General features: G+C 40.6%; 1 protein-coding gene across 3 annotated transcripts in view; it reads left to right on the top strand.

Annotated features, from left to right (window-relative positions):
• The first annotated feature begins 4,125 nt into the window (after nt 1-4,125).
• Nucleotides 4,126-26,126, top strand: part of LOC129771214 (uncharacterized) — a 273,566-nt gene continuing 251,565 nt past the window's right edge. For 2 of the 3 annotated variants that reach the window (XM_055774637.1, XM_055774635.1), the window contains exons 1-3: nt 4,126-4,325; nt 4,388-5,140; nt 5,246-5,416. In XM_055774637.1, the coding sequence (XP_055630612.1) occupies nt 4,397-5,140; nt 5,246-5,416 (915 nt within the window). In that variant the 5' untranslated portion in view covers nt 4,126-4,325; nt 4,388-4,396. The remainder of the gene's footprint in view (nt 4,326-4,387; nt 5,141-5,245; nt 5,417-26,126) is intronic. The other variant, XM_055774636.1, reaches the window with a different exon arrangement.

Here is a 26,126-nt window from a genome sequence, read left to right as displayed (position 1 = left end):
ATTACTTACTTGATAAAAAAGGTATCACTCGTGCGTCCGTTGTAGTTCTCCAATCGTCAGCCACTCGATATTCGTTCGCGCGGGAAATCACTTTCGCGAATTGGATCTACGCGTGAACATTTGAACGAGCAATCCTACCGACTGCGCCTGCGAAAATCTGAGAACAACTATATCGGTTTGGCATAAAATATATATAACACTAAAAAAATATAGTTTGTGATAATTTTTCCGGCAACTAAATAGCTGAATACTAAAAACTAATTGATGTTAACGTTTCATTACCTTTTAAATTCTAGATACAATACCAACAATAGGGTATTTAAAAAAAATAAAAATGGCTTTTACGAGGTGTGTTAGAAACTGAAAAAAAATAAATTCATCATATTTGTTTTTTTAAGCGTACATACATTACCTAGTCGTATTGTATCATTCAATTTATTTCGATAAGAACGCTTGAACAAATTTTAATTTTTCTATTCAATGTCCAGTTTCTATGGCGAAGCTTCATTCGTAAATTACACTTTTGTCATCATTGGTGGAATACGATCATTAATGTTGTTATGAATAGCAGAGCAAGTTATGATTACAATACATATGGGTATATTTTGATAATGCAAATATTAACAACATTATACATAAACCGATAAAAATGCATTATAATATTTGTCTACAGCACTTTCAGCGTCTATATATATATTTTATTCAATTTTCAGTTCGTAATTATTTCTATTCCATTCGCCGTGTTTATCATGATGATGCTAACATTAATAACATTTTATACGAACCTCCCACCTTATATATGACGTCTCCCACCGTTTTAGAGACATCTTAACATTATGTTCAATTTTTAGAGCGTAAACCATCTGTCAATTTTTTCACTGTTTACATTTTCTTGCCACAAATCGTTGCCACTTTTTTCTCTCATGCTCCACTTCTCTTCTCTGATATGATGTTATATATACGCTTGTTATGCGATTTAATGTTTGCTGGGTACTGTCAATTCTGAAGTAAAACATTGCTGAACAGCAATTCTGACATATCTTTCCACCTTCTCAGAACGCATTGTGTTACACCTATTTTCATGAATTGATTAATAGTCAACATAACCAAGATGATGAACTATAGGTGTTTCGTTGTTGACACTTTCAGGACATGACGTGAGACGAGTAGCGAGACGTAACTTTCAGAATTATTTACTTTTTGTTTGGGTGTGTGGTTATAATTCCAATGTCAACTCGCTAAGGAAAATAATTGAAGGAAAAAATAAGCAAATATATATTCGTGGAATATAGTGCACAACCTTCTTTTGCTCTAGCCAATTACTTGTAACGGCCCTTTCCGGATCTCCTTCCCGGTATATGCACAGCATTCTCCTCCACCCTGAGCGAAATCAGTGGAGCCACAATCAGCGTTAAGGCTGATTTAGACGATGCCAGTCAGCGCTCTAGTTGAAGTATCCAGTGAATAGAGAACAGACACTCTGTTCAAGTTAGATGCCAATCACTTGTTCGATACTGGTAAAAGTAACTTGAACAGAGTGTCTGTTCTCTGTTCACTGGATGCTTCAACTAGAGCGCTGACTGGCATCGTCTAAATCAGCCTTTATTTTTTGTCACTATCGCCGTAAGCTGATAGTACTCTTTTCCCGCCGATGGGAGCCAAACAGAAGTACATTTTGCTTGGAAAGAAAGGCGAAAAGATATACTAAAACATCCTTCTGCACTGTTTTGATTCGACAATAAAGCGCGAGCAGCTATTTTGCCAACGAATGCATTTGTCACCAAAAGATACGACTTGTTTTGTAAACAAATTTGTTTTTTCACGAGCAATGGCCGAACAGCAATTTTGACATTGCGGTCCACCTATAGTACAACGCCTTGAACATAATACCATGGACAGACATACAGCTGTACTAGCGCTGTACGTGTACAGCGTTGTACAGGTACCACGATAGCATGACACACATACTTTGGTTGTACATTGTACCGCATGTCAGACTGACAATCAGAAGTTTGAATTTATTGCATTGTATTTTCACCAATATTTCAATGAAAAAGGTTTTTATTTAGCGTCTAAACTATCGAACACAACAAATATGTTTCCAATCTGAGTTATTAACTCAAGAGAAAGTCAATGAAAAGAATGTATACCAAACGTTTTGATTCGTTTTGTTCATGCTACCCACCACTAACTGTCTATGGCGCTGCGCACAGTACAACTGTAGCCATGTACAGCGGAAAAATAGGTCGGTACAGGTACAGCGATTGTACCGAGTTGCTTGCATGGTTCTAGCGCTGTAAATGGTGACAGACATACAATTTTCGAAGTACAACGCAAGTACAGCTGTATGTCTGTCATAAGTATAATACCAGGGACAGACATACAGCTGTACTTGCGTTGTACGTGTACAGCGTTATACTGGTACCATCGTAGCATGACAGACATACTTTGGTTGTACATTGCACCGCATGTCAAATTGACAATCAGAAATTCGACCAATTTTCACCTAATGTTTCAATGAAAAAGTTTTTTATTTAGCGTCTGAACTATCAAACACAACACACAAGTTTCCAATCTGAGTTATTAACTTAAGAGAAAGTTAATGAAAAGAATATTTACCAAGTGTTTTGATTCAGTTTGTTCATGCTACCCACCACTAACCGTTTGTGGCGTTGCGCACAGTACGACTGTAGTCATGTACAACGGTGAAACAGGTCGGTACAGATACAGCGATTGTACCGAGCAAGGCGCGTAGAAGTATATCCTAAGGTGGGCCAACTTGCTAAAACCACTCTTCAGCCATCTTGGAAGTCTACTGTGTTTTGTTTGTAATCAAAACACAATACGCTTGTGCCCAAGCTCGCTCGTGATCAGTCTGTCTCTTTCACGCTTCAAGGAAATAATTCCCCTTCTGCTTTCTTCCGTACTGTTTTCATATACCGCTCCCCTAACCAACTTAGTGACGAAACGGCCTCACCTAGTACCATAGACCCGTCCTGGTACCGAGTTGCTTGCATGGTTCTAGCGCTGTACATGGTGACAGACATACATTTTTCGAAGTACAGCGCAAGTACAGCTGTATGTCTGTCACAGGTGCATGACACGATTATCGCTATCTCACTCTACCTACCGTCACCGCCTATCACACTATCCCTCTGCTGTAAAAGTTCATCATCGACATCACGATATGTCAGATGGTGGTAAATTGGTAATTCGCGATGACGTCGACGTCTGGTGGCGACTTCAAGTTAGAGCCATAATTTGGGTCCCAAAATCGTTAGTGTAATCTCTACCAGATTAGAAGACACGGAGCCGGTTTTCAAATTTGAAAATTTGAATGAAAATTTTCACATTATGTTATTTAATTATTAGAAACACGTATTTCTGACTTTCATTTATCCATATGGTCATACAATTCCAACATTGTTGCTGATTTTTTTCTGTATAATATAAAATTGTCTTCATAAACAATTTTCGTATGAGACTTTTTCCCCACCTGCAAACAAAAATGTTTTCAATTTAAACAGAATACTAATTTGATATGGAAAAGCTAATTTTCATTCATAACATTAATTTTGAAAACGTTCACTCCGTCTGAAAATCAGCTGTTCTTTGACGCTCCCCTAAACTAGTAAACGAATCTCACTGCCGTTAACGCGGATCGCTGTTTTGAAAAAAACAAATACTTCTGACGTGTGAGATGTTGGCACCAAAAACATGGCGGGTGCCATACGGCTGGTCTGTCATAAGCAAGGCGCCTCTATATATACCAGGTGAAACAATCATATGAAATGCACTTTCAGCCATATTGGAATTACTGTCGGAATTGTTTACATTGTTTACAAACAGTTTACAAACAGTTGCCGGCAGCTCTCTACAAACTGCCACGACGCTTATTCGAACGATGCTTACTATGTTCTGCTTTCGCGAATTTATGTGAAAAAGAAGGGATGATTTTGTAGAATTTCATTCTCATCCAGTTCATCCACTACTCTCGCATGTGAAAATGCAATAATGGCGTATCCTAGCAATAACAAAACAAACAACCCCCGCTCCACAAACCGTAATCCCCTTCTTAATGAAGTGATGATGTTGCTTCACCTGTTATACATTTATACAAGCGCCTTGGTTCTATTGTTGGATTCAGTTTTGAAATAAAATTTTGCATTAGATTTCTTTGCTTTATCATATTTGTATGACACTATAATACAGTCGGTTATTTTGCAAAATTGAATGTGCTGATTCACCTGTGAAGCGAATGTTTCTCAAAAAATTGATGAATGAGTAAATTGTAATTGTTTACTTATTTGGTTTGACAGCTAAACGTAAACACGACTTTTATTTGCATTTTCGCTGTACAAAATTCAAACATCTCTAAAATTCGCAGGTTATTAAGATGTACGAAGAAGCAGAATTTTCGGGCTCTGAGTGCTCGAGTCAGGGTCCTTCATCCTCAAATGGGTCTACGTCTGATTTTAGTGATTCAATCAAATCATTACACGAACAATTTGAGCAAACAGTGATCGCATCAGAAGTTCTAAGCCTGCCTAAAGGCTTGTGCGAGAATAGGACTCTCTTCGAAGAATTTTTTTCACTAGAGACCTGGAACAGCCTTCCTGATCCTGTGCAAAAACATCTGTGTTCTTTTCTGCCTATGTTTACCGATAATATTGCGTTGGAGAGGAACAATACAATTGAGGCGCTGTTCAGAAATCAAATAACACGATTTGGTTTATGTCCGCTAGCCAAATTGCAGAAGAGAATCGAAGAAGGAAACTGTAGACCCGAAATATTGATGTTGAAAAAAAGTGTGGCAAAAGCGGAACGACGAGAACGACGCTTCCAAGAATGTGAACAATTAGAACAGTTAGCTAATAAATTGATTGCTTCTCGCGAGTGTTTGTTGCAAAAGAAAATTCATAATTTGCAACAAGCAAAAACACATGCTAGATCTAATTTACGTTGTTCCTCACGTCGTTCAGTAGTGAATTTGAATCGAGCCAAGAGAAGATACTTTCAGGAGATAGCATCAATTTCTGAACAGTTAGGAATACCAAGCTCATTATCTGACGATGAAAATTATGTTGATGTTCAAAATCATCCATCGCGAAAACAACGACGAATATGTAATGCAACACAGGTGAGTAATTTGGAAATAGTTTCCGCAGGTGCCTGAGATGGATTCTTCAAAATTATCGCACTTTACCGAAGTTCGAAGAATTACAAGTTTTAATACTTATTCGAGTTCTTGCAGGCAGGAAGTCCAAATTCCGAAGCGGATGCTCGCATAATGAATACTATGGACTGGAAAGGAATCGCAAACTACGTGATTGGACCTAATGGGAAAATAATTATTTCTGATCGGCATTATTATAATATCCTGGTACAACATAAGCGCAGAAAAATTGAAGAACCGGTGAGCATTTTTGATCAAAATAGTTAACTATTTAATTTTATGTTATTTTCTGACGAATTGTTTCAAGTTGGTGTAGATCGCTGCGGTCTGCATGTTTGCGATATGATTTATACGTTTTCTGTTATTAGCAAGAACATTCAAATAAGTATTTGGTTGTTCGGAATATTCAGGAAATCTGAAGTTTGTTGACAACAATAAAATCGTGTGGTATTGCAGAATCACGTTCTGTGCAGAAGAATTTATCTATGAAACATGGGATACGGTCAAACTAAGAATCGTATTTAGGCCCATTTTGGTTTGAAAGATTGTCGAGAGGGTCCTTCACATACGTTTGAAATTTCAAGTAGATAGGAAAAATAAATTCATAATCTCTTGATCATTTCCCAAAAATACGCGATCGAATTTAATTTTTACGATTGGTTCCCTTACTGCCTCATTATCAGATCTGCTCAGTTTCATCAATATAACTGACAACTGACGTGCAACGTTAGTCACTTGCTACTGACGGAATACTTGTTTAAATGGTGACTGACCAAGTACGATGCAACAAGATGCTTGTTGCGGGGCTTTGACCGATCAAGTAGGCTGTAAAAATGTCCGTAATGAATTGTTCATTGTCGCAGATTGTATTTCATCTCCTCGAGCAAAGCTACTAGGTATTTTAGTTTGGGTTGTTGCTTTTTTATTCATTGATTTTTTCAAAGTAAATACTATGTCGAACGGTGAGCACAGTACTGCCCATGATTGCATAGGAGACGTAATCGAACCCGCCCAGTGAATTCAACCAGGGAGTATCTGGAACCGGAATGCATTGCTAAAGTTTCCATGGGAGCCCCGAATCCGAAAAATATTCGAAATACCGTCTCCCATCCTTGAAACAACGATACCTACAACTGAACCATCAGTACCAAAAATCAAGCAAACGATGCTATTCAATCTATCTACGTCGTATGAGTATCGTCTCGCGTGCTCAGATGGTTGCTACGACATCATTGCTCTGACGGAAACTTGGCTCGACGACCGCACTCTCTCTAATCAAGTTTGTGGAGATAACTATGAAGTCTTCCGCACGGACCGAGATGAATTTAACAACACAAAGTCATCCGGGGGTGGTGTTCTTGTAGCTGTCCACCGACGACTGAAAGCTCAGCTCAATTAAGAATCCGGATGGTCCTGCGTCGAACAAGTGTGGGTTTCTATAAAACTGGAAGGTAGGAAGATGTATCTCTGCACAATTTATATCCCTCCTGATCGTACTCGAGATGTCACATTAATCGATGCGCATGTACAATCGGTGTCGACAATAGCTTCACGTGCGCTTCCTGCTGATGAAATTGTTGTATTTGGCGATTTCAATCTCCCTAATTTAAAGTGGCAATTTGGTTCTGGAAATTTCTTGTACGCTGATCCTGCCCATTCAACCTTCCATGCTGGAACGAATGCTTTACTCGACGGTTATAGCTATAATTTGCTTCAACAAATCAATTCCATTAGAAATGAAAATGACCGTATGCTCGATCTCTGCTTTGTGAGCAAACCTGATGAAGCTCCGATGTTATCAGTGGCACCTGCGCCCTTAGTGAAATCAGCGCCTCACCACCCTCCACTTCATTTCACTATGAATATCAGTTTGAATAGCTTCAGCATCGTTCCTACCGCCGTCCACTATGATTTTAAAAGTGCTGACTTTAATAGCATAATTGGAGTGCTTTTAGACATTGATTGGTATGAAATCTTGGACAAGGACGACGTCGATGCTGCTGTCCAAACATACACGAACATTGTGAGCTATCTGATCGACAGACATGTTCCGAAGAAGTTTATACGATCATCCACTCATCAACCCTGGCAGACTACCGACCTTCGTCGACTCAAAACCGCTAAGAAGGCTGCACTTAGAAAATATTCGAAATACCGTCTCCCATCCTTGAAACAACGATACCTACAACTGAACCATCAGTACCAAAAATCAAGCAAACGATGCTATTCAATCTATCTACGTCGTATTCAGCGCAAATTCAAGAGTAATCCTAATTCTTTCTGGAAATACGTCGATGAGCAGCGTAAGGAGTCTGGATTACCGTCTTCTATGTTTCACGATGGACATGAAGTCACGATGGACATGAAGACACACAGGAAATGTGTAGCCTCTTCTCTGCTAAGTTTTCCAGCACTTTTTTTTTCTCGAAAGAGAATCTTTCCCTAGACCAGCTCTTGAGGGCCACAAGAAACGTTCCAATACAGAACAGTTCGTTGTTCCGAATCACCGTGGATAATGCAATGTTGGAATCGGGCATCAGCAAATTAAAATCCTCGAATTCCGTCGGACCAGATGGAATCCCAGCATCAATTATGAAAAAGTGCGCAGCAGGGGTGTTATTTCCACTATGCTTATTGTTCAATCTTTCATTGACAAAAGGCATCTTCCCATCGCTTTGGAAGAAGGCTCACATTTTCCCCGTTCATAAAAAAGGCGATAGAAGAAACGTCGCCAACTACCGAGGTATCTCCGCTCTGAACGCGGCTTCTAAACAGTTTGAGCTTGTAGTCATCGAATCGATTTTCACTCACTGTAAACATTACATATCTATCGATCAACATGGTTTCATGCCGAAGCGTTCCACCACAACGAATCTTCTTTCGTTTACGACATACATTGCTGACGGAATGTCCGGAGGTATGTCCCAAACGGATGCGATTTACACGGACCTGTCCGCCGCCTTTGATAAAATCAACCATGACATTACGGTGGGTAAATTGGATAAGCTTGGCTTCAGCGGCAATGTTCTACATTGGCTTACATCATATTTGGTCGGACGCTCTCTCGCGGTTAAAATAGGCGATTGTTTCTCCGCAGAATTCCCTGCTACATCAGGAATACCTCAGGGGAGTCATCTAGGCCCTGTGATTTTTCTCATCTATTTTAATGACGTAAATTTCGTCCTGGAGGACCCTCATCTTTCATTCGCCGATGATATGAAAATATTTTTCCACGTTAACTCGGAGGCTGATGCCTTGTTTCTTCAACAACAACTTGAAATTTTCCAGAAATGGTGCGTGGAAAATCGTATGACACTGAATCCAAGCAAATGTTCCACGATAACTTTCACAAGAAGGAAAGATCCTATTCGCTACAACTATTCTCTCGACGATGCTCCTCTAACTAAACTTGACTGTGTGAAGGATCTAGGAGTGTATTTAGACTGTAAACTGGATTTCAAAACTCACGTCAACTACGTGGTTGGAAAAGCTTCCCGTAGTGTTGGATTCATCATGCGCACTGCGAGGGATTTCACCGATGTACACTGCCTCAAATCTATGTTCAGCGCTCTAGTTCGTTCAAGTCTGGAATACTGTTCAGTAATTTGGAATCCGCACTATCTGAACGGAGTCAACAGAATCGAAGCTGTACAAAAGCGATTTGTCCGGTTCGCCTTAAGACGATTACTCTGGAGTAACCCCCATCAACTACCTAGCTATGAAAGCCGGTGCCAACTAATGGCTCTTGACACGTTGCACGTGCGAAGGGATGTGAACCGCGCCTTATTTGTATATGATGTGCTATTGGCTAGGACAGAATGCCCAGTTATTCTGGAGAACATCAACCTTCTGGTTCAACCTCGAACTTTACGTGACCACGCTTTCCTCCGAGTTCCTTTTCGTCGTACCAATCATGGATACAACTCAGTCATATTGGGTCTTCACCGTCTGTTCTACAGAGTAGCTTCTGACTTCGACTTCCACTACTCAAGGAATGCGGTACGGCAAATTTTTTTTGAACAAATACGTAGTTTTCATTAATATCATTGGAGCGAAATTCCGCCTGTTGATAACGATTAAATAAATAAATGACCATTAGTGTTGGCAATACGTATTTTTGTTGTTTTTTGGCCTACAAGCATAACCATGCAAATTTCCGATAAAATGATCTGTCCAGTTGAAGGATATTATCGTCAAAAAGAGGGCCTAGGTGTTTTTGCGGATTAAAACATATTTTGACGTAGGACTACGTCTTTCATTTCTATACCGGGGTGTAAAATCAAAGTTTCGAAAACGATAGCGTTACGCCGGAGACCGAGATTTTGAGTGTTAATAGCTCCTAAACAACTGAACGAAATGGTATGATAAACACTTCATTCGAAAGATAAAATGTCTACGCGTTCTATACTTGTTACTTTCTGATCCAAAAACATGTTTCAATAGTCTTAAATTTGCTTTCAAAATAGGCTATTAAAATCACCAATCGGTATATAAGCGAGCGCCGCTCGGAAATCCACTCAGTTCTAATTGAACAGCGATTGGAGCATGTTGTCGCTATTGTGACTCTTCATTTATCAAGAAAGCGCGGATGAACGGTGTCACCAAGAGCCTGTTTGTGCACCTTAGGCCAGAAGGGAATCCATCAGGAGGAGAGTGATGCTACAAACGGTTCCCCGGGAAGATCTCGAAGCAGTCGCTACACACACACACACATACACGCACGGAATTCTTTCCGTTTGGATCGAGAAAGATCCGGAAAATAATCTGCCAGTTCCTCTAGGAATTTAAAAATACATTCATGTGAAAGAGTTTATTTGAATGTTTTCTATCCATGTAACACTGTGACCAAATATGTTTCAATCAAGTGCTATTAACAGATGGTTATCGAGTTAGCATTAACCACTGGTGGGCTTCCAGTATCGAGGAAAATGTGGAAATATCTAATCGTTACTGAAAATAATCTGCCAGTTCCTCTGGGAATTTAAAATTACATTCATATGAAAGAGTTTATTTTAATGTTTTCTATCCATGTAACACTGTGACCAAATACATTTGGTTTTGTGATTTTTCAATCAATCGCAATCAACAGGATAGCTTCTGAAGATTATTCTTCCCCATCAGTAGGATATTTCCGTATCCAATATTGGATGCATAAAACCTTGTGCCTCCAACGTAACGCTCTCGTTTTCGAAGTTCTCCAAATATTCATTCATTCAGAATGAATTCAGATTCAACTTCATACAAATGATCTCTAAATCAACGATAGTCCTACGTCACCCTTGCGGTCATACCATAGATATAACCCACTTCCTGTTTTTTTCCATTTGGAAAACGCTTGTGTATATTTTCCATTTGGAAAACGCTTGCGTAAATATGCGGACAATCAATCGTTTCAATGAACATTTCTCGCGTAACTTTTGAAAAGGTCCTATGTAACAAATGTAAACAAATCGAGTTAATGGATGCACGCTATTAGTTTTCAATCATTGAATGTATTACAAAAACAATCGTTCACGTATCTATCTTCTTCATCTTTTTATCGCCGATACAAAAAATATCCAATGTACAGATTCGGATTTTAATCGCCCGGTTGTTACTTCGGACGCTTCTTTCCTCCGACGCCCGAAACGTCCGAAGTAACAAAGCAGTCAAAACAATACGAAGTCGTACTTCGGTCGTTTCGAGTTTTTGTTTCTTACAGGTTACAGGACGAGTGATAACAATAATAATCTGCCTTTAGAATGAAATGCTGTTATTTGGATTGTTGTTTAGTAGTTAGTTTCATATTCTTATCGTGCAACGTAATATGTCCAATGTGCAAATGCGGTTAGTCAAAACGTCCAATGTAACATTTTTCGCTCCTAGTCTTCAACTTTAATCTCGAATCACGGAACAACAGTTACGATTGGTTTTTCAGAGTTATTCTTGACTGCTAGTGGTGAAAGTAGCGATAAAGATCGAAAGCTTTTAAGACAATTCGCGGAATAATGTTTGGGTCTTCAACTTCGTTTTTCTCGAGTTGACGAAAATATTACATTGGACCTTTTCAAAAGTTACGCGAGATTTGTCCGCATAGCTAGACGTAATCACTAGGTTGCTCTGTTTGTAGCGTATTTACAATTCCGATAATAGTCAAAACGTTTTCGTCGGTAGTTTCAGTTGTTATCGGATAAAATCAAAAAGGTTTGGAGAAATTTATTGAAATGTCTGGAAAAGGTGCTCTTGATTTGTTGCGAGTCTATGATAATACTTTTTCTTGAAGAATACCCTGGAATATGATAAGAACAGCAGGTTCTGAGTATGTGGAATAATTCAATCTAGAATCCGAGAAGTTCTAATTCTAAGATTCTAAGAACCAATATGATTTTAATTTTACTGCTGATCTGATTGTTTCATTATCTACTTGAAGACTCAAATGCAGAAATTTAGGTAATTATAACATTAAAAAACACAATTGCTTCTCTTTGTTCATCGTGTACAGAAAATAATAATTATATGAGCAGCGTTTCAATGGTACCTTATATTCATCCATTAGAGAACACTAAGTAATAAGACACTATTGTGACATACATGTTTGGACTCTACAAAGAATGTGATTCAAATGCAGATTCAGCCTATAGCACATAATACTGACAATTGTTGATTTTCAAACGATGTATGGAAGCTATATGGAACTACGCTAGTTATGCGGACAAACAGTGATTTTTCGGAAACGTTTTTCCTAAATTGCTCAAATGTTTTCGAACAAAAAATGTTTCTTTGCATTTTGAGCAAACGTATTATATTGTGTAGAATGCGAAACAGCGAAAAAGTCGATTTTGTCCATTTTGTCGTTTACGTCTCCTATACAAACATGGGCAGAGTAGTTTGGTAGTCCCTCTTCGCAGAGAAAGCGAGCTCACGACAGGAAAAGTTTTGTCGAAATTGCGAAAGTGTGTTGCAAGATTGAAGACATTAAGCATTATTGTACAATTGATTCTGATATCGATATCCATTTTGATTAGATTCAATACTTTGATAACACAATGTTATGGTTTCTAACTATGCATATGGCAGGTTCAGAATAGAATTAGTTAGAATAGAATCTGTTGATATATCGATCATCTAAATCGGCTCAGTAGTTTTTTTTCCCAAAATATATATTTTATTAAGGCACATGTGGCGTTAGCCTGACGGGGCCGGGAGTCCAATATTTTGACAATTTTTGTCTTACAACTATGTTAGTAATATGTAACCAATTACTCGCGGTTGGCTCGAGGTTAGTATTACAAGTGTTCTCATAATTGGTATGTTGCAGTCTTCGATGCTCTGTACGTGTGCCCGACACGGGATACTTCCTATTGGGATGCAGCTGACCATTAATCAGCAACGCCCCCCTAGTCTGTACCCCATATCTAGCGTGGTGCGTCTTTCTCGCCTCGAGGAATCCAGGATAGAATGGTCACTAGACGGCGCAATCATCATCTCGTGTAGAGTTGTCATGAGCGGTACAACCTTTGGCTCTTGTTGAATGATCAGTGGACTGCACAACCTTCGGCCCGTGCATCTGTAAAGAGTGTGTGTATGTATTGCCGCGACTAAGTAAAAGTTTATCGATCGGATAGGAGGGATATGAAACGGGAGCACAACGAAGGAAACATCATTAAACGTTGACATCGGCGTTTCTGAGGAACAGGTAGAGATGAAGCAGAAGATCAGGATCCCGGCTACCTAAGATATCCCGGACGGGGATATCCGATTGTCTGCCTTGTGCTCTCAGTGCTCTAGAGAGCTGAGAGCGAGCAGCATGGAACCGGATACACGACCAGACAACATGCTCGATGTCGTGGTAGCCATCGCCACAATCACAAAAATTGTTTGCTGCGAGCCCAATGCGATAGAGATGCGCGTTTAGGTTGTAGTGATTGGACATAAGCCGAGATATCACGCGAATGAAATCACGACCTACATTCAATCCCTTGAACCATGCACTCGTCGAGACCTTAGGGATAATCGTGTGTAACCAACGACCGAACTCATCACCACTCCACATGCGCTGCCAACTTACGAGCGTATACTGACGAGGAATGCGGAAAAATTCATTATAAGCAATTTGCCTTTCAAAAAGTGTGCCTTCTAAAGCGCCCACCTTAGCTAGCGAGTCCGCTTTCTCATTCCCCGGAATCGAGCAATGAGAGGGAATCCATGCTAAGGTAATCTTGAATAATTTTTCGACCAAAACACTCAATAGTTGTCTTATTCTTGTTAGGAAATAAGATGAGCGTTTATCAACTTTCATTGAGCGGATTGCCTCTATTGAGCTGAGACTGTCTGAAAAAATAAAATAGTGGTCGATGGGCAATGTTTCAATGATCCCTAATGCGTAATATATCGCACCCAGTTCAGCGACATACACGGAACAAGGATCTTTGAGTTTGAAAGAGGCACTGGAATTTTCATTGAAGATGCCGAAGCCAGTGGACCCGTTTATGAATGAACCGTCAGTAAAGAACATTTTATCAGATCCAACTTTCCCATATTCTGTCGAAAATATCGGCGGAATAGAATCGGAGCGTAGGTGATCTGGGATTCCATGGATTTTTTTGTCGCATGGACAGATAAAAAATGACAGAGGAATTGCAGAAGTATGGGAAGCAAACTTGGTTGGAGATGCCTGGTGAAGGGTGCACGTCGTGGGTAAGGTACTCATGGTATAAAGACATAAAACTTGACTGAGGAGTTAGTTGGGGTAGATTTACGAAGTTATCAATCACCAATGGATTCATGATCTTGCAACGGATGAGAAATCTGTAGGATAATTCTGTGAACCGAAGAGTAAGCGGGGGTACTCCTGCCAAAACTTCGAGACTCATCGTATGTGTCGAATGCAAACACCCCATGGCTATACGCAAGCAACGATATTGTATTCTCTCCAGCTTGAGAATATGAATCCTGGCAGCTGATCGGAAGCAAAAACTGCCATATTCTAACACTGATAATATCGTTGTTTTGTACAACTGAATGAGGTCTCCTGGATGGGCACCCCACCATGTTCCGGTAATTGTTTGGAGAAAATTGATTCTTTGCTGGCATTTCTGTTTCAAATACGCAATGTGTCTCCCCCAGGTACACTTAGAATCAAAATATACACCCAGGTATTTGAAAAACAGAGAGTGTTGGATCGTTTTGCCGGATAGGTGAAGCTGGAATTGGGCGGGTTCGTGCTTCCTAGAAAAAACGACCATTTCGGTTTTCTCCGTAGAGAATTCGATACCCAGCTTGAGGGCCCACGTGAACAGATTGTTCAGGGTATCTTGCAACGACTTTTGCAGAACGACGGGATTAGTACCCGTGATGGAAATAACTCCATCGTCTGCAAGTTGTCTCAGCGTGCAGTCTCTAGTTAGACAATTATCCATATCATTGACGTAAAAACTGTACAAGAGGGGGCTTAGGCAGGAGCCTTGTGGTAGGCCCATAAAACTGTAACGAGAAGATTTCGAGCTGCCATGAGAGAAAATCATGTGCTTTTCTGACAGTAAATTGTACAGGAAATTGTTGAGAATTGGTGAAAGTCCACGATTATGAAGCTTCTCTGAGAGAATTTCCATGGAAACTGCATCAAATGCCCCTTTGATATCGAGAAAAACGGAAGCCATTTGTTCTTTGCGAGCAAATGCGATTTGGATTTCAGAAGATAGCAGCGCGAGACAATCATTTGTCCCTTTACCTCGGCCGAAGCCAAACTGCGGATTTGACAGCAAATTGTTCGTTTCGACCCACTTGTCCGAAAAATTTGCTGTCAAATACGCAGTTTGGCTTCCGCCGAGGTAAAGGGACAAATGATTGTCTCGCGCTGCTATCTTCTGAAATCCAAATCGCATTTGCTCGCAAAGAACAAATGGCTTCCGTTTTTCTCGATATCAAAGGGGCATTTGATTCAGTTTCCATGGAAATTCTTACTGGATCGGAAAGATGTTTGCATCAATTGATAGCGAATATTTCTACGCTTCTATCGCAATTAATAAAATGTTATTTCTCATTAGATAAACAATTGAATAACTGTAAAATGTTAAGCGCTATCTAAACGCCCCAACTACCTCGTTTTGATTGGCCCGATTTACGGTTTCCCTAACACAGCCATCAAAACTAAGCAGGCTTGGAGATATCGGCATTGCAAACACATGAAAGTTGGGGTTTTTTTGTTCCGACTGAGTGTGTTTCCCTAACACAGACTTCAAATGCATGGAGAGTAGGGAAATTAGCATTGCAAATACTTGCAGGTCGGAGCTAATTTTGTTCCGACTGAAATATGTTCCCTCAACACAGACTTCAGGACCAAGATGTCTGGGGAAATCGGCTTTACAAATAAATGCAAATTGCGAGTACTTTGTACCCGCATGTTTTTTTGCACTCCGAAAAGTGTTTTCCTAACACGGATTACAAGAACGGGTGCGAACATAACGCTTTGGCTCGGTTATTCGAGATTGCATTGAAGGATATGCCCTCATTTCTTCTGCTCACTGAAATGATTGCTAATCTAAAGTAGTCCCACGTCAACCTTACAGTTATATCATAGATATAACCCACCCATTTTTTTATGCGGTCCCTATCTACCGCACAAAAAAATTTTTTTTGTTGAAAATATGTACCGAACACGGCTCTTAAAGCTACTGGTGAAGTTTTGCACGATTTTTTATGCAGTCCCTATCCTCCGCACAAAAAAAAGGTTGGAACTGTACTTAGAACCGTACTATGCCCATCATGTGACACCTCTAATTACTCGGAATTTAAAAACTAGCCCATTGGTAGTCATATCTAGTGTCTAGGTCGGTGGCAATTCTATTGATGAGCCTCTAACAACTTGGAATCCAAAAAGTAGTCAATTGGTGAACATAATAGGCGCATACGACATTTATGGCCTCATCTGCATGTGCCCCCAACCCCTTGGCAATCCGTTGTTTTGCCCCTTGGTATCACTGGAATGTTACTTCCTTAAGGTGAAGGTCAATGGAAACCACAAGGGGCTGCCTCTGTGGTTTTTCATCCTGCCATCCCGCATTTATCTCAACAAATTCAAACGTCTCATCCCCGAAATTGTTACTCATAGCTTGCTGCAATGCAACATACATGGATTAACAATTTCAGGTACGAAGCGTTTGTATTTGTTGAAATGTGTGCCTCAAAAATGCTAAATGACAAGGTAAAACCTCAAAGTCAGCAATTTGTAGATTCCAACGACCTTGTCCTTAAGAAATAATTATTGAAAACATAATTTTCTCTTTCTTATTTCATCTTTATTCAAGAAATTGTTTGCATTTTCAAACAATGCAAACTATATCTCTATTAATGATAAACAACATTGTATTCGGAAATGTTTCGTCACAAGTTTATTCATCCAAGCACGCAGCATGGCGAATCTTTCTGAGGTGCAGCATATCAGTCATCTCAAAGAGTTTGTTCTCAGCCCATTCGATTACCCGGGCCAGTTCTTAAGCGACTTGGTGGGCTCGGGTCAATGCTGGACCTGAAAGTACGATGTCCACCATAATCGAATCATCGTCTCCTTGTTTTTCCAAGAATTCTCCCTCGGGGTATTGCCGATGTCCATCTGTGAATACGCAAAGGAGCGTCATGTTGGTGCAGCAGTTCCAACTATCCCAGCCTATATTGAGAGAAAAATGTGAGCTGAGGGGGAGATGTGATATTGCACTGGTCTTTTTTTATGCGGGTAGCGCGTAAAAAAACCGCGTAAAAATACCTCGTAAAAAACCTCGCAAAAAAAAACCTGGGTGTACACTGCACAATGGTCCAGGAGATGCATTTAAGTGGAAATTAGCATCTAGAGCTCGACAGTTATTTCTAGACAAAAACTGTCTTCGACAAAGTTGTTGCATATGATAGAGCGCCAATTTTGATGTTGTCAAAAATAGGGTTACCAACATTCACAATGAATTCTAACTTTGTTATCTTTTTAGATAGAGGTAAACATAGTTCTACAACGCTATAGCCCCAGTTATTTAAGAAATCGTTCTAGAACAAAGTTTTTTTTTCTATCTCTTGAAATAATCGATATAGCGCTTTATTTTAAGTTGCGTTAAGATCACCATCAAAAAACCGGTTTTTGCTCTAACATTGATATTTCTTTCCAAAAAATACGCTCTCTTCATTCGCTTGTCATTCTTTTTGGCAAACATAAAAAATGTTCCTTGACGGCATTTGAAAGAGCATACTTGACTATTGTCAAGCATTTTTGTTCCGACTGAAATGTGTTTCCCTAACACAGACTTCAAACCAAGATATCTGGGGAAATAGGCTCAGCAAATAAATGCAAACTGCGAGTACTTTTGTACTCGCTTGCCTTTGTGCAAACTAGAAAATGTTTCCTTAAAACGGTCTTCCGAGGGTACTTCTGTACTCGCATGTTTTTTTTTTGCACTCCGAAAAGTATTTTCCTAACACGGATTACAAAAGCAGGTACGAACACAACGCTTTGGCTTGGTTATTCAAGATTACATTGAAGGATATGCCTCCATAACCGTTTGCTACGATAACGCCTATTGATTAAACAATATGCGTTCAATGTACATGTCAAAATCGAAACTGAGTGCCTGAAGTTCATCAAATCAAGCAATTTCGCGGTTCAAGAAATACGTACACTTGAGAGATGCAAACTTCAGAAGGAAACGTAAAATAAAATAATCGTTTGATAATTCTTCCGTTCCCATAATTTGTCCTAGGCATCATACCAAACGTAAAAGGACTGTCATTAAATTTACTTGTAACAAAGAACATAATCTCTCACAATGCATGAATTGACCTTATATGGAATTATACAATATTTTTACTCACAAAGCAAATATATTGAATTCAATCAAATTCGGGAATTGTTTCATTCAATCAAAGATTTAATCAATGCAAACGAATGATTGCTACGCTAAGGTAGTCCCACGTAAACCTTGCGGTTATATCATAGATATAACCCACCCATTTCTGTTGCTCTAACTTTCATATTTCAAATCCTACATTAAAATTGTATTGGAACGACTTCCAGAGCTTATTAAGACAAATATTTTGCAATGCAGAACTTGTCAATATCTTAATCCTACTTAAAGTTATTGATGCTTTTTCACAAAAAACTCATGATTTCAATTTTAGTTTACTTAAATACAAAAAATAACATAGTTTTGGAAATCCCATATTATGTAGAGTCAAGTATGCTCTTTCAAATGCCATCAACGAACATTTTTTATGTTTGTCCCAAAAAAATGGCAAGCGAATGAGGAGAGCGTATTTTTGAGAAGAAAGATCAATAAAATTGAGTAGAGTTGAGATATTGACAAGTTCTGCGTCGCGAAATGTTTGTCTTAATAAGCTCTAATAGTCTTCTGAAGACAGTTTGCATGTAAAATTTGCAATATAAAAGTTAGAGCTAAAAACCTGTTTTTTTCATGGTGACCCCAACGCAACTTAGAAATAAGGCGGTTATTTCAATAGATAGGCAAAAACTTTGTTCTACGAATAAAGGGTGTGTCACATTAAATTGCATCACGGAAAAAACGCTGTAGAAATTTAATTTTTAGGAATTATATCTTCAGCTTCCGCTTATAATCAGATAAGAGTGTATAGATCACGTTGGCCATGCTTCACTGTCAATTTTTCGTAAATTTGGAAAAATGTCGTCGAACGAAAAAGAGCGTCGTGAATTAATCCTGTGCACTCATTTCGAGAATTCGGAGTTGTCACATCGGGACATCGGTAAGATGCTGGGAATCGTCCAATCCACAGTCAGCAGAGTACTAAAACGATACTTCGAGAACCTAACCATCGACCGGAAGGTGAAGAACGGCAAAAATGGATGCTCCGTCAGTGAAAAAGATCACAAGCGCGTAGTTAAGCAGTTTAGACGTGATCCGAGAAGTTCGGTTCGGGATGTCGCCAATAAGCTGAATTTGTCAAGTTCATTTGTCCAGCGGACCAAGCAGCGGGAGGGCCTGCGTACATACAAGGTTCAGAAGGCTCATAACCGCGACGAAAGGCAAAACATGGTGGGGAAGACGCGAGCCCGGAAGCTGTACACCGAAATGCTGACGAAGCCGCATTGCCTGGTAATGGACGACGAAACCTACGTCAAAGCGGATTTTCGTCAGCTGCCGGGCCTGTTGTTCTTCTCCGCAGAGGACACATTCAGCGTTCCAGAGGAGATTCGCAAGCAGAAACTATCCAAGTTTGCCAAAAAGTACATGGTGTGGCAAGCGATCTGCTCTTGCGGAAAGCAGAGCGCCCCCTTCGTGATGACCGGCACGGTAAACGGGCAGGTTTACCTTAAGGAGTGCCTACAGAAGCGCTTACTACCACTATTGAAGCAGCACGAGGGCCCGACCATCTTCTGGCCGGATCTCGCTTCGTGTCACTATTCAAAGGACGTGTTGGAGTGGTACGAAGCCACCGGGGTCACCTTCGTGCCAAATGAAATGAACCCGCCCAACGCGCCGGAGCTTCGCCCAATAGAGAAATATTGGGCGATTATGAAGCAGGCCCTCCGGAAGAACCCAAAAGTTGTCAAATCGGAGGCGGACTTCAAGAGAAAATGGATTTCTGTTAAAAAAAAACTACAACCTGACCTTGTACAGAACCTTATGGACGGGGTAAAGAGGAAGGTGCGAGCATACGATCCATTTCAAAAGGATCGGTCTACTGGGCGAATTTCTACAGCGTTTTTCCGTTATGTAATTTGATGTGACACACCCTTTATGTCTCAAACAATTTGAACTATAACATTGTCGAACTATGTTCATCTCTATCTATAAAGATAAGAAAGTTAGGTTTTCTATTTCATCCAAAATTTTGGTAACCCTATTTCTGATAACATCAAAATAGGCGCTTTATCATATGTAACAACTTTGTCGGAGACAGTTTTTGGCCAGGAGGCCAGTGTACAACTGCTAGGCCCCGCATTATTTGTCATAACTCTATGACTTTGGCCGCTTTCGTGCATGCGTATTTAACATGGCTGCGTATTCGAGAGTCCGTTATCACTTTCTCTGCATTGCGTCAACCTGTTTAGAATGATCTTCCCCAGCAGCTTTGCGAAGGTATCCAGTAGGCAGATGGGCCTATAGGAAGAGGGTTCCCCTGGCGGCATTCCTGGTTTCGGCAACAGTGCCAGTTTCTGCTTTTTCCAAATATCTGGCAAGCATCTTTAATCCAGACACTTTTGCATCGTTGCTCTGAAGAAGGTCTGGATTCGCTTCAACCGTGGCTTTGCGGGACACATTTGGGATTCCGTCTATCAGGTTCTTTGCAGTATTTAGCTTGGTGGCCAAACATTTGAAGCACGTCAATACTTGCCGAATAGCTCTCAGGGAGCATACTGTCCATCCGACTTTAATTTTGCCAATTTCCAGCAGCTTGCTTGCTGCGATCCTTGGTAGCCTTATGGTTACTGTTAGAGTATCTTCAAATGCTTTCCTCAGCCGATTTGTTGGGGAGGCTTCTCCCAGCTCGAACTGTTCATTTAGGGCTTCTCTCAACTCAGTTTCTATAGTGATCTCATCCTGGTTTGTGCATTCGACCACTATTTCTTGGGACAGAACTCTAACTTTCCCTGTTTCTCCCAACGATTACTCAAAAAGCTCTTTGAAGGCTTCGCTTTTAATCGTTGGGTCCTTTTTCAGTTCGAAAAGCATTTCACCTTTTTTCAACTTTTTGCCACTCATTTATCATTTCATTGTTCTGATTCTTTTCATCGTTGGCCACTTCGCTACCATCTTTTTGTTTTTTGAGAGCGTTAATAGGGTCGAGTCGCCCATTGGTTTCGGGACCGCTTCTTTCGGCTCACTCTGCGTAGCTTCTTACAGTGCATTCTCGTCCATTTCACCTCTTGTTCTCCACGATTGCTCTTCGCGTTCAGCTGCTGGAAGCGCCGATTTGATTTTGATCGTCAATGTCCTTATGACAGCGCGAACGTTACTGCGAGTCTTAATGTACTCGTAGAATTCCTCCAATGCTCTCTTGGCTTCACCAAGCTTAGATCTGTCGTATTGCAGAATAGGCTGCTCTGTGATGTATTTGTCACTGCTGGGTTTTGGTGCTGGTGATTGGCTCGACGGCGGTGATCTCATCACCTGTTCCTTTCTGGCAAAGATGCCTACCTCTTCGATTTCGCTCCCGATTTCTGTAGAATTTGTTCGAAGACTCATATTTGATGTTGGATCCCAACTCCGGCCGCTATCTCCGTTCGTTGTGCATAAAGGGTGTGTCACATCAAATTGCATCACGGAAAAAACGCTGTAGAAATTCGCCTAGTAGACCGATCCTTTTGAAAATTTTAGACAGTAAAATAAAAACTATTAAACAACTTTTGGCATTTTCTTTTTATTCATACTTCGAGCCCAAGCCCGTATGCTAGCACCTTCCTCTTTACCCCGTCCATAAGGTTCTGTACAACGTCAGGTTGTAGTTTTTGTTTTTACAGAAATCCATTGAAGTCCGTCTCCGATTTGACAACTTTTGGGTTCTTCCGGAGGGCCTGCTTCATAATCGCCCAATATTTCTCTATTGGGCGAAGCTCCGGCGCGTTGGGCGGGTTCATTTCCTTTGGCACGAAGGTGACCCCGTTGGCTTCGTAACACTCCAACACGTCCTTTGAATAGTGGCACGAAGCGAGATCCGGCCAGAAGATGGTCAGGCCCTCGTGCTGCTTCAATAGTGGTAGTAAGCGCTTCTGTAGGCACCCCTTAAGGTAAACCTGCCCGTTTACCGTGCTGGTTATCACGAAGGGGGCGCTCCGCTTTCCGCAAGAGCAGATCGCTTGCCACACCATGTACTTTCTGGCAAACTTGGATAGTTTCTGCTTGCGAATCTCCTCCGGAACGCAGATTTTGTCCTCTGCGGAGAAGAACAACAGGCCCGGCAGCTGACGAAAGTCCGCTTTGACGTAGGTTTCGTCGTCCATTACCAGGCAATGCGGCTTCGTCAGCATTTCGGTGTACAGCTTCCGGGCTCGCGTCTTCCCCACCATGTTTTACCTTTCGTCGCGGTTAGGAACCTTCTGAACCTTGTATGTACGCAGGCCCTCCCGCTGCTTGGTCCGCTGGACGAATGAACTTGACAAATTCAGCTTATTGGCGACATCCCGGACCGAACTTCTCGGATCACGTCTAAACTGCTTAACTACGCGCTTGTGATCTTTTTCACTGACGGAGCATCCATTTTTGCCGTTCTTCACCTTCCGGTCGATGGTTAGGTTCTCGAAGTATCGTTTTGGTACTCTGCTGACCGTGGATTGGACGATTCCCAGCATCTTACCGATGTCCCGATGTGACAACTCCGGATTCTAGAAATGAGTGTACAGGATTAATTCACGACGCTCTTTTTCGTTCGACGACATTTTTCCAAATTTACGAACAATTGACAGTGAAGCATGGCCAACGTGATCTATACACTCTTATCTGATTATAAGCGAAAGCTGAAGATATAATTCCTAAAAATTAAATTTCTACAGCGTTTTTTCCGTGATGCAATTTGATGTGACACACCCTTTAGTCGCCTTTTTGAGATCTCATGGTTATCTATGCAAGAAGTGAGACCATGCAGAGGTTGACACGGTCCTTCATGGGGACCGTGTTCAGAGCCGGATCAGCGCAAGTCAGGAATTTGACATCTGAACCTAGTACCTAGTGCCAAAGCCTAGACGAGCATCGAACGTACCCGAAGACTTGCCAAGTTATTACCGGGACGGGGGCAAGCGCACTATTACCCCACCCGCCATTTCAGGAAGGTGTCACTCTTCCTTACTCAGGGAGTAGAATAGCAGGACAGCCTTTTGCGTCGCATGTTATCCGTGTCATGTCCGTTTTCCGTGTCATACCAATATGTCGTAATCAGGATCTTCCTGCCGTCGATCCTGATGTGCTCGGCACTCCTCTCGTTGCTCCTGTACACGGTATTTCTCCCGTGCAATCTACATAGGCTTTACCGCGCCTTTACTGTTACCGTGTGTGTAACCAGGTGTAACGGTATTGAAGACTGTGCTGGAAGAAGGTGGTACGTATGATCATGTTCTTGGAGGCAGTTAAGTCGATAAATCTTTTCGTTGGTGCGCAAATGGGCGCCGCTTTCGTAGGTTTGCAGATGGGCGGTGAATCTACCAATTAACGGTCTGAACTCCTTCTCTTGGCGAACCTGAGCGCCCAACTTACCGATGATGATTTTGATGTCGTGTTTTGGGCAGCGATCATATTCACGCTCTAACTGCGCGTAGAGTTCTTCTGTATCATAATCGGTGCTAGCTAGATAGGGGCCAAAGTAGTGAGAAACCAAAGACACGTACGAAATCTCTCTACGGGGTGACTGCCATATATAAGAAACACAAACTTCTGCATAACTTGGGAACAATCAAGCAAATGGAACTAAATTTGACATTTAGAGGTTTTAGAAGGCAAGAATGTTTCTATGGCGGTTCGACATTCCTTCCAGTCTCTCTTTGGGGGGATGGTTGGCTACCATACACAAATCTCTGGATAACTAGAGAATAAATAGAGCAAATGGAATCAAAATTGAAATGTAAGGATTTAAGAGTACAAGAAATGTTTCTATGATGGTTTGACACTCTCCCTCCTGTTGGTAAGCGCAAAATTCGAGAAAGGAACAGTCCGATTTGAGCTGTCTTCATTTTATAATGTTTTCTGTATCTGTTCCGTCTTCAACGGAAGAACATACACACAGTGCGCGATTCGCACGCATCACCCAGTTTTCATCGGACCGAGATCGATGAACGACAACCGAACCGAAATAATCCGACCGATGTAGAAAAAGGTAAGAATAGCAGAGAAAACCAACAGCAGCAACATCAACGCAGTAACATCACCCCAACGATGAGCCACCCTTTGGTGCATTGCCGAACTTTTCTGCAGCGCAGTTAGTAGTAGAGGTGGGCAAAACGGTTCACTTTAATGAACCGTTCAGTGACCAACCGTTCACTCAAGTAAACTAGTTCTTTTGAGCAATTCACTCACTCTTTTGTACAGTGGCGGGATATGTCCGATATTTGTTAGAAATAACTTAGCACAATAGAAAATCAAACTTTGATTTTGAAATTTTAATTTTGTTTGAGTCGTTATTCATTATTTTCAGCATAAACTAGCATTGTGCTGCTTTGCTTACGATGTATTGCAATAAATGCTATAGCAAAACTGTACCCAAACCGCGAACGTCCATCTCAAAATTATCGAGCACAATATGATATAATATGAAACATATTTCATATTAGCGACGACGAATTTTACTGTTTAACAAGACTGTTTAAATTAACTTTCAGCTTTCAACTATATTTTATAAGTGAGGTAGATTGGCATAACAACTTACTGAAATATTTACCCTGAACTCCAAAATATGAAATTTGATAAATAATTTAACAATCCAATTTAAAACCATCGTATCCTGAACGCAACATAAAAAAACGCAACAAGCGTTTTTTATGAAGCGACAATACCGACATATTATTTTTGTTGTTTCATGGGGCTATCGTTTGTTTCCATTCGTTAATTTGAGAACTATTTACCTTGCAGCACCATTCATCTATCACTCGTTCGTTTTCTTTCCTCTTAGGCCGCGGTGATACTGCCTGCAGCTTCTTACGAAAATAAGGCTGCACGAAACGCATACAATCGTGAGAAGTAAACAACCACATAGAATTGTATTGGTGTGGTTACATTGCTTCCCATTTGCTTCGTTCGAATTCGTCAGCTTCAATCGAACAAAATTGTTTGTTTCTTTTCGTCAGTTATCGCACAATCAAGCTTTCGTGCGTACTCCGAGCCAATGTAACCTTACCCTTACGCACCGCTTACCGTACACAGTTCGTTCTGAACTGCATGCACAGTTCTGCCAGCGGTCAGTTCGTTCTGAACTGTATTATCAGTTCATCATTCACCGTACACAGTTCGTTCTGAACTGGGTATACAGTTCATATGAACTGTTGCCCAGCAAAAAAGAACGGCAGTTCGTTCACTCTTTTGGGTGAACTCGTTCTTTTGATCAGTTCATGAACTGTTTGCCGAACGCGAAGTAAACACGTCGAAACGTGAATGTGCTTCGAGAATCCGAATAAAGAAATATATTGAGAACTTTTAAAAACCTACCATTTTGGGTATTAATTCGTACAAAACTATTTTGTCGGCTCGTTATTTAATCGCCCCATACCGCGTTTGTTTCTGCAATAATCGAGTGTTTTGAAACAACAAGCATAGTTAGTGCGTAAATAGTCAAATACGTGAGTGAACTTTTTTTTCGATATCTTGTGGACCAGTTTCGACTAACGAAAAAAGACGGGTGGGTCATACCGGCGACATAACCGGAGAGACGTAGGATTAAACCAAGACCATTTTATAGCGGCGGTCAAATTGGATAATTGATAAAGATAATTGAATACGCAGTATTATATTGACAGCAGAGATAAAGGTGTGTTCCAAACTTCAGATTAATTAGTCAGAAGGAACGGTGAAAAATTTCTATTAATGTGGGACAACCCTACAGACATACAAACAGGTCAAGTTGAATGAAACCGTTTAAAAAAGTAGTTGACTATTTTGTTACTGTGGACGCCATTTTTTGGTGGCGAGCATTTTGGATTTCCATTATTCATAAATAACATTTTTCATAAATAACTTTCATTTGATACCAATATTGATGAAGGGTTCGGAGAAATAAATATATATATATATGTCGCCATTTTGGATTTGCATTGCTCATGAAACTGTTTTCTACTAGTCAAGTCCTTCATTTTATACCCATATTGGTGCGGTTTTGAGAAAATATGTAATCCGTCATTTTGTGGTGGCAGCCATTTTGAATTTGCATACTTCATAAATACCTGTATTCTACTAGTCAACCCCTTCATTTGATACCCATATTGACGGAGTTTTGAGAAAATCTGTAATTCGCTATTTCGTAGCGGCCGCCATCTTGG

Source organism: Toxorhynchites rutilus, chromosome 2 (assembly GCF_029784135.1).
Source record: "Toxorhynchites rutilus septentrionalis strain SRP chromosome 2, ASM2978413v1, whole genome shotgun sequence".
In the NCBI taxonomy this organism is placed as follows: domain Eukaryota; kingdom Metazoa; phylum Arthropoda; class Insecta; order Diptera; family Culicidae; genus Toxorhynchites; species Toxorhynchites rutilus.
This window is presented reverse-complemented; position numbering and strand designations above follow the sequence as displayed.